Source organism: Empidonax traillii, unplaced genomic scaffold (assembly GCF_003031625.1).
Source record: "Empidonax traillii isolate 1590-97213 ecotype Southwest subspecies unplaced genomic scaffold, ASM303162v1 scaffold1017:size211477, whole genome shotgun sequence".
NCBI classification, from domain to species: Eukaryota; Metazoa; Chordata; class Aves; order Passeriformes; family Tyrannidae; genus Empidonax; species Empidonax traillii.
Window position 1 is genome coordinate 167,976 of NW_020956210.1, and position 15,324 is coordinate 183,299.

At 36.4% G+C, this 15,324-nt stretch overlaps 1 protein-coding gene across 1 annotated transcript in view; it reads left to right on the forward strand.

The window, feature by feature from the left end:
- Positions 1 to 15,324, forward strand: part of LOC114068236 (vacuolar protein sorting-associated protein 13B-like) — a gene marked incomplete at both ends in the record, with an annotated part of 202,250 nt that overhangs the window by 165,766 nt on the left and 21,160 nt on the right. The window contains 2 exons of the mRNA XM_027904187.1: positions 1,552 to 1,759; positions 2,104 to 2,288. Of these exons, the coding sequence (XP_027759988.1) occupies positions 1,552 to 1,759; positions 2,104 to 2,288 (393 nt within the window). The remainder of the gene's footprint in view (positions 1 to 1,551; positions 1,760 to 2,103; positions 2,289 to 15,324) is intronic.

Below are 15,324 nucleotides of genomic sequence, written 5' to 3' on the forward strand. Positions count from 1 at the left end.
TTAAGTATTTGGTCTGGCAGAATAGATGTGAGAATGCTGACAAAAGCATTAGCAGTTCTGTTTCAAATTAATTTATTTAGAGCTAATGATTTTACCATCTCTAAACATGACCTCATCTTCTACCACTGTTAATTTGTATTACAGCAGAGCCTTGAGAGCTTATATGAAACTGGTGCTTCATCTGTGAATATTGTAGTAGGAGTTCCATGCCCTGGAGTTCCCAGATACCTAAAAATAAAATTAGTAAAAGTTGGGGAATGGGGGGGTGTAAGAACATTCATCCCTCCTCTGTCAGTGGGGAACTGAGGCTTCTGAGATTGGCTTAGGTGTCAGAGAGCTTCTTTGAGGTGGTGCTAGACCAGATGTGAGACTGAGCCCACTCTAGAAATTGCAGTAGGGATGTAGTAAATTAGTGGGGTACCTGGCTAGCCTGGGAATGTTTAACTCAGGACCGGTTGTGTTTCTAGAGGGTCTTGGTTTATTCTGTGGGCTCACATGTAGATGGAGGGGAAGGAAAACCTTCCTTCTTGACAGCTAAACTGCACTCCCTTTGGCATCTTCTGTTTGTTTGGGGTTTTTTTTCATGTTTGAAAATGGATATTCCCCAGTGAAAATCTTTGCACTACTCTTTATGTGCACACTTGCCCTATTTACTTCACTCACACCCATACTATGGACTTGTAAGTTACTGTTTGGAGATTTTGATTTCATCCTACACCGATTTCCAAGTCTAATCTCTTTATTAATTTCTACTTGCTTCCTTGTCTTCCATTTGGTTTCTAGGCCTGCTTCTGCACATATAGACTAAAGGACTTGTCCCTATTATTATGATTCTCTTAAATAGCTTGATTTGAGAAAAGCAGCAGTGCTTGTCAAAACCGGGAGAGAGGAATGTCTACTTGCCTTTTATTTTACTATAAAGTGTGTGAATCTTCTGGACTTTGAATGCCTGACTTTATTAGATATTTTTCTGAATTTCTGTTTTAAACTTCAAAAAACTTTAAACTTTTTAACCACATTCTGAGGACTTGCAGAGCATCCAGTTCCTATGCTTCAATTTGTGTTCAAGATGATCTTTCAAGTCACCTTCTTTGCTATGTCAGTTTTTAATGTATTCCAGAATTCCACTTTTGGAGCAACAAACTCTTTGGACAGTTTAAACTTTGTATCTTTCAGACTTTTTTGTCATATCTTGAACTGCAAAACCTGTGACCAGTCCTAACATTACAAACTGTTCTTGAATATGACTTTTAAGATCAGTGGTCTTCCAGGCAGCATCACTATGAATTGTTAACTAGTAGGAGTTAATGCTTTCTTTCAAATTATGTAATAAACAAATTTGCCAAATGCTTTTGTAAAGATTTTTTTTTGTTGTTCCTGTTCTTTATTTTCACATTAAGCATACTTGCAAGCAATTAGGGTGTAAGTAGAGCAGGCTGAAAGCCATTTAAAGTTTCTATTGTTTTAGGGAGGGATTTTTCCCTTCAAAAATGACTGAATATTTGTATGTAATTGTTTCATCTTTCCTTTTTTTTTTCTTTTTTTTTTAAGGTTTTCTGGGGTCAAGAGCATTTGAACTGTTTAGTTCTTCTCCAGGAGCTTCTGTGGCAGTACCTTGCTAAAAAGGGCAGTGTAGAGACATTGGCACCTGAACATAAACACCCGACTTGCTTTTCTGTGGAAAGGAATCAGGCCTCAAAAACTGAGCATACCTCAGATGATCTGAGAACAGGCCTGTTCCAGTATATACAAGATGCAGGTAAGAAGAATATTATGGCTCTGTTTTTTGTCTAGATTATAAAGTAAAACCAGTAGTAACCTATTAGAGATTACTTGCTTCTTACAATGAATAACTGCATTTTTTTGAAAAGCGGTTGAAATGACATCTGCTAGAATTAAAAAAAAAAAAAAAAAACCAACTTTAAAAGACTTTTTTGATTCCCTTCCATTAGGCTGTAATCTTTTAAAAGTCAGGGAAATTGCTTTTTTATTTTCTCTCCTTTTGATCCCAAGGGATTTATTTTTAACCACTTTGGTTTCATAAACCAGCATGTTTCTTTCTAGAAATTGTATAATACATTATAGTTTTCTTTCATTTGACAGAAGCACAAAAGCTGCCTGGTGCCTATGAAGTTGTGTTTTACAATGAAACTGAGGACAGTCCAGGAATGATGTTGTGGAGATATCCAGAACCCAGAGTGCTCACTCTTGTAAGAATCAACCCTGTTCCTTTTAATACCACTGAAGACCCAGATATTAGCACTGCTGACCTTGGAGATGTTCTTCAGGTGGGTAATGAGAGTTTTCTACATTGAGTAACAAATGAAAATGTTACTGCTGTAAAGTGAGCGTTTTCAAACTCGATTTATTAAAAATAAGCACAAAACTAATGTCAGGAGCTCTATAAAATCAATATGAGGCAAATTCCACAGCTTGAGCACATCTTTAATTTTAAAACTACTTGTGCAGACTTTTTAACCACTTATCTCTGAAGTTTTACTATTGCATAATAAGCTGGCTAGAATTTATCACTTCTGGTTTGCTAGCATACAGAGTTTTTATTCTGACTTCCTGTGATTTCATCTATCAGTCCTTGCTTAAAACGTCATTTGTTTTGAAACTGAAGTATGTGAGGAAGACCTGGTCTGAAATTTCCCAGATTTAGTGGAATCTCCACTCCAGCCATTCTCTCCTGTGTCTGTGTTGGCAGATGGCTCTGCTGCTTCTACTAAGGTCCACAGGGTAGAAAGAAAGTGTCTGTCTTCTCTTGTTTTGCTTCGAGAGGGTTGAAGTGGGCAGTCCAGTTTGTCTGTGAGATCATGGAACTGCTCTTCGAAGGAGGGCTGAATGCTGCAGCTGTGTGACTGTGCCCCAGAAGTAGACCATACCTCACAATTTCACTGATCCTTAGCTCCATAGTTTTTGCTTTCTAATATGTGCAATCGTAGTCACATTTTCTCCTGTCTAGTATAATTCTTTATAAATTCACTTATTCCTTGCATACCTATTTTGATTTTAGCTCAGTTTTAATTCTGTTAATCTCAGTTTCCCTTTTGTATTACAAATTGGGCATGTCATTATTTTTTAAAATTTCAATCTGGTTTTTAATTAGAACAGTGTTGTGAGTCAAGGGAAATAAATATCTCCCCATTCTTCCTATTTATTAAAAAATGTTGAATTGTGTTTCATTATTGCTGTAACGTTAAAAATTGCTTTTAAAATTGAATTATGTACCAATATGCTTTGAGTTATGAGGAAGTAGGATAATCTTCCTCAGATAAATGGTATAATGTTATTACCATGCACATACTGTTAGTGAGATCATGTAAGTGTCCTGCCAATTTCTTTGCCCTCTAGACAGCCAAATGTCAACTCTTTTCAGTTACATGAAAATTAAAATTAAATGGAAAAAAATCAGCTGTACTTGGCATGAGGTTTGAATCAAAGATCAAAATTGTGTTATTCTAGGCTGTCTTGATGACCCTATTAGGTTGCTATGAGAGCCAGGATTTTGCCCTCTTTTAGGATGGTATTTTTGGAGTACAGCACACCAAGTTTTTGGTATAATTACATTACACTGCCATTATAGATAACAGACATCATGAGCCATATTGTATGTGCTTGTGTAATAATGTGACCCTGTCGAGGGGGAATATCAGTTCTTCTTCAAGTGGGCATACAAAGCTGGGCTGCTAGTAGCACACACGTTACGCTGCTTTGTGCTTCCACACTGTGGTCTAGAGGAAGAAGGGAAGTTGCAATCCTTTTTCCTGTCTGCTGTGATTGCCTCAGAGAGTAAGACAGAAAGCAGGAAGCGCTCAGCCAGCAGCAGTCAGGTTCTGTCAGCTTCCACTGCTGTTCATGGAGTTCCTCAGATTTCTACTACAAGGGAAGAGATGAAAGCTATCAGCTGAATTAGAGGACATGTATTTAGATCTTTGATCTTGGGCACGCAGGGTGCAGAAATGCCAAGAGGATCAACATTTTGGTTGTGGGCCATTAATTATGGCGGTAACCGTTGCCTGGCTCGAGGTGGGGATTTTTCATATTTTCCAGAAATGGCCATATCCCCTGCACAGAGAAGCTCTGCACAGTGTTGATGAACAGCCATTATAAACATGGACAGTGTGCGTATTTTTATTAATCTAACAGAGAAATGTGGGTGGAATAAGTAATACAGAGTTGATTTTCAATTTTTTTAGGTAAACTGCATTTATCAAATACTTATCCCAAACTTCAGGCTCTAATTTGAATCAATCATGAGGCCTTTCATCAGCTCCACTTTTTCCCCTGTATAAATATATGTTTGTTTATTAACACACTGTGTATTTAGTGCATATGGAAAATTCATTAAATATAAAGATAAAAAAGACAAAACAACATTTATTTTATTCAGTTCTTGAAATGAAACATTAGAGAAATATCTGCAAGCCAAAGACTTCAGCAAAGGATCTGCATTTGAAGATAATAATGATAAAAAAGTATATTCAAATACATTTTAAAAACTTTCCCAGGATTGGGTGTATGTTCAAATGCAAGGAGGACCCATAATGTCACCCACTGTGTTACCAGTCTCTCTCTACTTTACATGAATCCTGTCAAAGGTGCACCTCTGTAGTTTGTCATGAATTAAAAGTCTGCCGGTTGCATGTTCTTTCTTTCTAAGTGTCTGTGACATTTCTTCTAGCTTTCTATCTTTGTTAAACTTCTGGCATATCGTTTTAATCATGGGTAGGTTTTAGAAGTCTCTGGTTTTATAGCTATTCTTCAAATTCCTGGAACTTGGAAAAGCTTCACTATTGAGAGAATTTTTCTAAAAATTGAAGGTGCATGTCATCTGCTGTGGCCAAAGGATAGAGAACAGCTTCAGATTGTAAGAGTTGATATGAACTATGTTTTTTTCTGTCAAACTTTACCTTGCTGCTGTTTCTAGATTGTCCCAAAAGCCTATTTTCTTATGCTTTTACTTGCAAAAGCAGTTTCACTGGTCATGTTTCTAATACTTTGCTTTTTACGGGTCCAAACATTGTTGTTTTATTTGTGGAGGGAACCGGAAGAATTAATGTTTCTGCCATGGCATAGCATGTGGCATTTTCTTTAGCAATGTGAAATAGAAGTTTGATCTAATTGTTTGAAGGAAGTGAGAATTCTAGGTGCACTTACAAGAAATTGCATCAGGATTGTGTTTTTGAGGGGAGGTTGAGAGTATCTGAACTTGTTCTTCCTGCCTAGCAGACATTACAGACACTTTCTTTTTAATTTTTAATCCCCCATTGTCCTATTTTCACATGCTACAAATGTTCTTTGGCTCTGTGATTTACCATTCTTTCAGATAACTGGTATTTGGTGAAACACCTTTGGACTTCCCTGATATCTCTTTTTAACTTCTAAGGAGTTCCTGTTCAGTGGCATAAGGTGTTTCTCAGGTACTAAAGCCACTGTAACATCTTTTTCTGGCCCTTTTTTATCTGGAGACCTTTTCTTATTTTACTCCTCTTATGTCTACATCACTGCCAAGACCTTTTCTGAATATAACTTCTCAAGACTGTTTTAAAGTTTATATGGTAGTATTTGGAAGCTCTTACTAATGAAAAGAGGACATACACAGGTATTATTTTTGAAACGCAAGATCAGTTAAGTGAAACAAAAAACAGTTTCTGAATGTGCTTACAAGTGGTTTGGGTGCAACCTTGTATAGCTAAGTGGGAAAAAAAGTTAATACTGGATTCTGTGTCAAGAAAGAAACATGCTATGGATGTAGAATATTCCTGAGTCTTTAATATTGAAAATGTTTCTAATTTTTTGATCAAAACTATTCTCTTGACTGCTCTGTCAGCTTCTGCATCATTTCCACTGATGATTGCCTGTTTTTCAAGTTGTGAATTTTTTTTTATTGATGTTTAGAAAGGTCTAGCCAAAATATCTCAGTAAAGGTCAATGTGGGGTGAAGGAATATGCACACAAGAGCGTCATTTCGTGTTCCTCTAGGAAGAAAAACTAAATGGGCTGTGTCTTATCCAAGTAATGTGATAAATACTGCTTTGAGCCACCACTGATCTACCCCTTGTACGAAGGAGATCTACAGAAAAGACCTTCAGGCAGCCACTCAAATGTTGGTAGAGGCATACCATTTTGATCTTGAATGTTGCTAAGATTATTTTAAAAATACACAGAGAAGAAAAAGCATATTCTACTGATAACTTCACTTAGCACAACACTTATTTCAAAAGAGTGAAGTTAATCCCAGCACTGAGTCCATCTAATGTCATATAAATCAGGATGATTTATTACTGCCCAAATCAGCAAGGGCCAAGGGTAGAATGGTGTTGACATTAGAACTATATTGCCCCCTGAGGAGCAGAGGACAGTCCAAACTTGGAAAAATTTCACAAAATTAATTCAAAAGTTAAAAAGCAAGATGAGGTAGCAATGCCTTTACTTTAAAAATATTGAAGACTGATAAATCAAAAAGGGATGCTCTCTGAGACTTTCTTTGTTATAACAAACGAAACTTAAATCCTTCAAGTAGATTGCTGGTAAGAGGAAGTCTTGTGGTTAAAGATATGTGGATAAGCAACTTCAAAAGCTTATTTTATTATGTACTTAAAGAAAATACATCACAAAACCAGAGACAAAGCCTACTGTTTTTGCTCCCAAAGTTTAGTTAATGCTACATTTAGGACGTTATCTTGTGTAGATAATTTCTATAATAAAAACTGTGCAGGTGTTTATAAATTTGTCTTAGCAAGTATTCAGTGTGAAGACTTAAGTCATGCCTCAGTTTCCCAGTTTAACAGTAAACTATATGCTGTAAGGCAACCAGCTCTTCATAACAGGGCAACACGTCTTGTATTTGCTCTATGATGGTCTTGGTATGTAGCAGGTAAAGTTGGAGTCTGGGGGCAGTGATGATTCTCGTTCTTATGAAATCTGACCGTAAAATATCTTCCACCGAGATGTGGAAGCACAGTAATAGCCTTCAAGCAGAATTTAGTTTATAATGTACATAGGAATGTCTCTTGCAGAGATGTCGGAGTTGTAGGAGATACATGAGCATCTCAGGAACAAGAATGTGCTAGACAGTCTAAACTGCAGAGCAAGGGCTTCAGAGTCTCTCTCTTCATCTCCCAAATGATGAGGACATAGACTTGAGCTGGCTACTGGGACAGCTGAAAGAGAGTTTGTAGCAATTTCCTCCATCCTGATTGTTCTGGTTGCCTTGGAAGTATGGCATTAAGAAGAAAGGAGTAAGAGCAGTTTTGAATTCCAGACAATAGTTTATGATTATGCAGATAATGCCACTGTCCCGGAACATAAAGAATAATTGAAGAAGAATATATTCCACATCTTAACAAAGGACTGTATTTCAGAGCTGTCACGTGATGCTAAATTCAACTGTGCTTGTACAGTTCCTTGGATCTGTCAGGTTCAGCATTTGAGAAAGGACAAATGTTCTTCATTACTGTGATATTTTTAAAATTCAAAAGAGGGAGTTGCAGGGGAAAAAGTTTGGTTAGTGATTCAGAATTTCACATTGTGCAGATACAATACAGAGTTAGCTACATTTAGATATTTAACCTCAAAGAAAGTGTTGTGGGCCTTAAAGCTGTACTTGCACTATGCATCTAGTTTCCTGAAGTGTTCCTATGTCTTCTTGTAGACTTGAGAATCTCAAATATATGTTTATCTTTGCCTGTGATTAGTCTGTTGTTATTTTACTTTTCTGATTTAATCTGGGTCATATTTTTATATCATTTATCTTTACCAAGAACAAGGTTGACAGGTTTGGGTTGGCAGGGGAGAGTGCAAAGATTAGGAGGGGCTCACCAAGATAGGAAAACAGCGCATGTGCCATCAAGGAAATATTCTGCTGTTTCGTGCAAGCAGGTGAACAGAATATGCAAATGATTTCCTGTACAACTGGAGGCCTGTTTTATCTAGTGAACTTTTTACAGAGATTCTCAGTGTTTACTGTTGCATTGTAGAGTTATCTTTCCAATAAGGGATTTTGCTGGCATTGCCCCATATCTCAAACAAAAAGCTATGTATTGTCACAAGACCATTTACACAAGTGGCCATGGATTTAAATGCAGAGGAAAACCAGATTTGTCTAATCAAAGTTACCATATGATGTGTAATGCTCCAAAATCTGAGTTCTCTGATTTATTTAAGCTGCATCACCAACATAGAGTTAAAATTCTTTCTCCTGGATTGTCATCCAGTGAGAAATGCAAGCTGTTAAAGCTTACAAAACAAAAGGAAGATAATCTATGGCATTTGCTCATTTCTCCATATGAAGTTAAAATAAAATATCTGCTGAACTATAACTCTGACAGGTTTTTGTATTTGAGGATGTTTCCCTTGTGTACCCGCGAGGATTCCTATGGCATGCAAGTGTAGTCAGCATTGTAACAGCTGACGACAAGATGAATGTGTGCTGAGGTCTCCTTATTTGGCTTATCTTCATGTAGTGTCCTAAGAAACAGAGCATGGTTTAGAAAAGTGGCAGTTAAATTACCCAGATCTCAGGGTCTACTGGAGAAAAGTTTAGGGCAGAAAGTATAGTTCTGAGGTTGCAAGAGCTTAACTGTGATTTAGTAAGGAAAGGCTAGGTAAATGAAACTACTGTGGTAAAATTCACACCGAGCATTTCCTAAGGTGGTGAAATCTCTTTTAGGAGAACATAAAATATTTCCAACTTCAAAAGGCAGGGTTTCAAAAAATTGTCTGTTGCATTGCTTTACATACTTATTCTGTTTAAATAAAGCATTTGCAAACTCTGGAGTCTGGAATCTGATTCTTTCAACACTGTCAGCCAATAAACAGTCATTTTCTAACACCTTGTGGCTGTTTAAACAGTGGCTTAAGGAAGCATGAGCTTAAGAGTGACTGACATTAGACCTACTGTAAGTCATTATTCCAGGAAGGATTTGACATGACAGTCAACAGGAAAAGAATTATGATCAATGTCAAAGACATTCATTTTTCCTTTTAACAGAGAATACCTTATTTTTGGCTGACTCTGCGTCCTTTTTACTTTTCATTCTCTGTTGGGACTACAGTGTTCAGCTGGGCATTTAAGAGTCTGGGAAAAGTGTTTTTTGGGAAACCACAAATTTTATCCATGTTTGATTTATTTCTTATATTCCCAAAGCAACAACTATTTTGGAAATCCAGATGACTTGTGTGTGACAGATTAGTGATTTAAGGTCATGGTGCTACTAGATAATAAGCTGTAAAGTTCAACCATGCTTCTTGGTAAACCTGTCGGTTTGCAAATTATTGAATCTACTGCCATACATTTCAGTACTGTCTTCAAATAATGAGACTTTTGAGATGGATGGGGAAATAATTTGTCTAGCTGTTGTGAATCGCACAGAATGCAAATTTGGTGCTTTGTCTGGGATTCTGCTTTTAAAACTTACATTTCTTGTTAATTCTACCTTTTGATATTATTCAGTATGAGTGTAATAATCATACTACTACTATTCACAGAGTCTATACAGTTTTTATGATCTCTCTACTGTGTTGAAGAGTGGCAACAAGCTTGAAATGAAACAATAGAGTCCAACTATTGAGCATATCTGATCATAAACTATAACTGTAACAACTGCCATTTATTCTAATGTAGGAAACCTCTTTCCCAGCAGTAGAAGCAGTGTTTCCATTCATGCACGAGGACAAAAATTAATGCAGTTCACCACACAAACAGCTGGTCTCTGTGAAAGGGCTGTAGGTTTTCTTAAGCCACATACACTTCAGATGATCCATGTGCAAGCAAGTTTTCTGATGCTGGGAAAAGTTTTGCACATGTTTTCCAAAGTTAAGACTGACTATTAATTGTAAGTATCATCTTCATTTTTTTGCAAGGAAGGAAGTAGGAGCTAAAGAAGTTGGAGAGTTACACCGTGAGTCTTAAGCAGATGTTGAAACTGAGCCCATTCTCTCTAGGAATTCCAACTTTAAACATTATTTGTGAACTTCCTTGCCTGAGAGTAGGATTATCTCAGACTTTACTCTTTTGTTACTGTTTTGTGTGTGTATAATCTTAATTATTTTGCTGTGTGATCTTAGTGCTCACTGCATTGAGATGAGACCATATCGTTTGGCCTAGAGTTTTTGTGCAGTCTGCAGGGAGTTAAGCGTAACTTGTTGGGAATGTTAATGGAAGTTGTGCATAATTTGCTTGTGCATCACACTGAAATTTACCCTTCAGGGTTACTGAGCCAGTGAAAATTCTACCGGGTGCCAGAGGACTGACGAAACCATCAGATTATCTTAATGACAGATTTACACTCTCCTTGTGCTCTGTACTTTTCAGATTTTGTGACTCTAATTTATGAAATTCTGCAAACCCAAGTCCTTCCGGCTGAACACGGATCTTGTGGTGCTTCTTGTAGGAGTCAGGCTTTACTGTGGTGAGAATATGTGGTCAAAATAGCCCATATACTGAAAATTACAAAGTACTTTATGTATTAAGAGGCTGCTACTCTCTATCCCAGAGGTGACTACATTTCAATGGCATAGTGCTTATTTTATTAATAAATACTAAAGCCTAGAAAATTAAAAACCTTAAATAGTTCCTGTATCAGAAAGAGGGAATAAGGGTTTTGCAAGAAGTAGGTAAATCCCTAGTGTATGATCTCCTATCTGTATACTTTTGTTTCCCAATACTTGCGACAATAAATTAAGACCTAATTAATTTAAGTAAATTAAGTAAATTGTTGCTTTTGCTATTCAAAAAGCAAGTGATCATCACATAAACTGTCTCAAGATGAATGACAATTAGTAGAAAAGCTTGAACTTAGCAGTACACAATCTTCCTGTTTAAAGGTCTGCAAAAATCTCAGTTATAGCACAGCACTATTCCGTGCTTTCTTAACAAAAGCTGTTAGTGTCTTTACAGTAATTTTTCCATGATGAAGAAAGGCAGTATCTGTGACAGATTACTTTACTCCACACACCTGCATTTGCTCTGAACCTGCTACCCTGATAAATTGATAAGTTAGTCACATGTTGTTTTTAAAAGGCAAAGAACATAGTTCCTAATAAAAGAATGCTACATATTTCTTCTAAAAGGTTAAAAAGCATTTCTCAGGGCTCTTAAATTACCATATTCTGATACCAAGGGAAAATAAAACCTGGGCTTAGAGTCTTGTTTGTACTTAGAGGGCTTTCCGGACAGGAAGGCAATCTTGATGCAATTCAGTAAGCCACAATACCAGTGGGGCATTACAGGTGAAAAAATTGCAGCTGTACCCCTCACCACAATGTATTACAACTGTACAGTGGAATATTTCCTGTACAGAAATAGGGCTTGGTTAACTTTGTTTCCCAAGAGTAGATCACATTAAAATGTTATAAAATCATGATTTCCTGCATTTGAATACTTGTGGTTTCTCAACTGGTTCCAATATTACAAAAGGTTTTTTATAGCTTCTATTAGTTGAAGATGTATAGAAGCTTTTTTCCAAAGTCAGCTAAAAGGCAGTTATGTATTTTTAAAGAACAGTTTCTCTCAGAAGGCAAGAGTTTTCTTCCACATCTCTTTATTATAACTCTATTTGATACTTAGTTTATAAACTGCAAGACAGATGTAAAATTAAATAAAATTAAATAAATATGCTAATAGGATCATAAATATATATGTTAAATGGAGTTGAAAGAGACGAAGTATATATTATTACTCAGAAACCAAAATAGTAGTTATTTTTGCTATTCAGCCAAAGACCTCAGTGTAGATAGGGAAAAAATGAAATTAAGCAGATATTGCATATTCAATTTTAAAGTGAGCTTTAGGACCAAATTTGTTAAACCAAATTCAAAGAGAAGCAAAGCAATTCTTTGAAGAAATTCTATGGCATAATTTTGAAAAACATCTCTAGTTTGGGTGCCTGATTATTCCTGAGTGTTGAAAATTGAGAGTGCACCATAGTGAAATAACTATTACTTCCTGAAATATGCGGATATGTAACACTTAAACTGGCATTCAAATACAGAAAACCATAGTGAATATACAAAGGAGATTGAGCTGAGGGGGACAAAAAATACTTTGTACAAACAGAATGCTTTTAATCCTAGTAGTACTGCTAATCCTAACACTACTAATACTAGGCTATACCCTTACCTCCCAGTAAACTACCGCTTTTTTTTTTTTTTTCATTTGTTTGGGTTTTTGTGGGGTTTTTTTCCCTCCACGAAATGGGAAAATTGGTGCTCTGTAGCTGTGCCAGGCAATTGTTTTGCACACTGATATGATACCGTCTTAGCCCTGAGGAAGGTTAAAAAATGTTGTGCAGTGGTTTGTAGCACAATTTCACAAAGTCAGTCACACAAGATAGGCAGGAATGTGGGTGATGAAGTATCCTAAAGTCGTCCAAAAATGGTGTTCCAACAGTCAGATTGAATTGTGTAAGTCATGTAAATAAGCGCATTACAAAGGTTTTGTTCTATTTAATATTATTTTACTTTTGAGCGTATTTTCTACATAATGTATTTTTCTGCAGGGTTCTTTTGCTATAAATAATACTTCAAAATCAAATTTGGTACTAATGTTCCTGGTAGTTATTGCCAAGAATTTTTCCTTAGTAAAAATCTGGATAAAGCTTTTTATTTCCTGCTACTGCGACTTCTGTTCACTTAATGAGAGAATAGTATTTTTAAGGCAGTTGGCCCTAAAACAGTAAGATATCCTAATAACAGAATAGCAATCAGTTTATTCATATTCAGGAAGCTGAAGTTAAAATCTCAGCATGGGTTGGTGTCTGAGTCAAAGTGCTAGTTTATGTTGTATTCTGCCTCATTCACTGAGGTGGCCTTCCTTGGAGAAGATAAAACACACACACACTTCCTGTCTTCTGTGTGCGTTTTCTTGTTGTTTCTTAGTTGTTTCTGGAACAAGAATAGATTAATTTCCAAGGGGAAGCGCCCACGATCTGAGGGACTGAGATTCGAGAAATGAATATTTCTTCTGTAAAAGCTTATTTTCTAGAAAATACATGGATCAAAAGGAAGCATCACAGAAAGCAACATTAGGTACATCCTGTAACCCAGCTGTTAATATCTATCTTTCTTTCTCAGCTGGACAATATGTATTTTGCAGCCTAAGAAATCTGCATGTGTACAATTAAAAGTCTATTTTTTATTGTTTAAGCAGTAAAGCAACAATACTTCTATGCAACCTTCATTCAGCAACCTCAAATGAGTAGGCAGATGGCTGTAGCTTTTTCCTAGAGATTAAAAACATGTCTGAAAAAGATGGGATTAGCTAAGAAATGGAGATACTTCAATCACTTCTGTCCTAGCAGGAAATCATGTCTGTGTCTGAGACCTGTTAGCATTCTGACAACATAGGTATGATCATTTATGATCATAGGTAACATGACATGTTGTGGAAGTGCACTGGTGTTGTCTCTCTGCTCAGCTAGAGAGCTCAGCTAGAGAAACATACCTGTAAGATTAAGTGTGTGCACCCAGGCCTTTTCAAGTCCAAATTAACCAAGTAGCCTAAAGAGATTAACATCAGCCCACAGGAAAATCTAGAAGCATGTTGTGGTCCTGAAATCCTTTAAAAAGCACGTACAGGTCAACAGTCATTTCTCTCCTCTTGCGTCTTATTATTAGACATAACTGCAAGTGGTAATAAGTATCCACCTCTTCAACACAAGGATGAAAATATTAATATGTAACATACCATGAACAGATTCTGTAGCATTTCTTGACCCCTAGTTTCCAAATAGGAATTAAATTATTCTAGTACAGATAATGTGTGACACATATATGATGAATAAGGAAAACCGAGAGCTGTCACACTGTAGTGCCTTAGTGGGAGTACTTCATGTCGGTGACTAACATTAATACTGTCTTGCTGATAGGTTAACAAGTGTGAAGGAAATTACTTGAGGGATGCAGGTTTTTAAGAGGGTTTTCAAGTTTCTTGTTGTTTCGAGGGGGATGTTTGTGAAATGTTCATGGTAGAGGTTTCAGCTTGTATGTCTTTCTCGTATGTGTTAGTGTAATATAGAGTGAAACAAGACATTCAGAGAAAATAGGAATCCACTCCAAAGATTTCTACTCCAAGTCACCTATTCCAATGAGTTGTTTGTGTCCTGTAATTGCAGAGAGCAGGACTGGACTTGTCACTTGGAGACAGCTGATGTCCTTCCAGTCAGAATTTGCCAATACACCATTTTCCTTCTTCTTCCAAACAGTGCCATGCAGTTTTCAGACCCTAAATGTCTGCAGTCCACAGCAGTAAAACGAAAAAGAATGAACCTTTAATTTCTCTACTTAGAGTTTAGGGGTTTTTTAGTGCAGCTTTTCATTTCTGCTCCTAATCTCTGTTGTTAATGCTGCTGAAAAAAAAAGCATTTGACAAGCCGTTTTGCTCTCTATTGGCATAATCATCCTTCTAAATAAGTGTTTGCACCACAGTATTTGGTTTTCTTACAAAATAGAGCTTGGAGATTCCTGGTTCAATCTGATCTTAAAATTAAATAATAATTTTATGCAGACATAACTGACAGGTGAATAAAATATTGCATTTTAAACTATCTTTGAGAGCTAGGGAAGAAGAAAAAAGTTGCAGGGAAATGTCTGTTGAAGAAGCATGCTTGTTGTTTAGCAGAAAATTTAAATATGCTTTATTAGTGTTTGCTTTTACAGAGGCAGCCTTAGTGGTCACATTTTCTAAGAGGTAACAATGATCTGAGTTATAGCTTAGGCTTTATTCAAATATTTTAAGGTAAAAGTACTGTATTTAATTCAACATGTGGGGAATTTTTTGTTGCAGCTAATTCACTTATTCCCACTGCTTATGACTCAATTCTGGCATTATAGCTCATTTCCAGAGTTTCACAACTATTATTTTTGGCAGCTAATATTGCCCAGAGCTACCATCTTTCCTTAAACTTATCCAGATCAGGCATTAGTAATAAACCCCCTAGAACAAATAAAGCTAGATATGTAGGAATCAAAGATTCTAAGTCAACTAAGGCTTTTGCAAGCTTTAACTAGAAAGCTTACAGTTTCTGTAGTCTCAAAGCTTGAGCTGAATTTTATACAGACAGTCACATAAAGTGTGTCATTGACCTTTTATTTCTAATATGCAGATGACACCTTGAAGCACATTGTCTCTTGCACTTTCTTGACATATTACAAAGTACTTAGAAAAAGATTTTAAACAAAAGTAAAGAGCAATAATCTTTTCAACTTGCTTACCAGTCTGCTTTAATTGTTAGGCAATTTTTTTTTTCTGTCTACTTATACTGCTGAGTTCAGCAATCATTCCCGTGCCTTTCCAAATTTTTCATAATTCACTTTAAA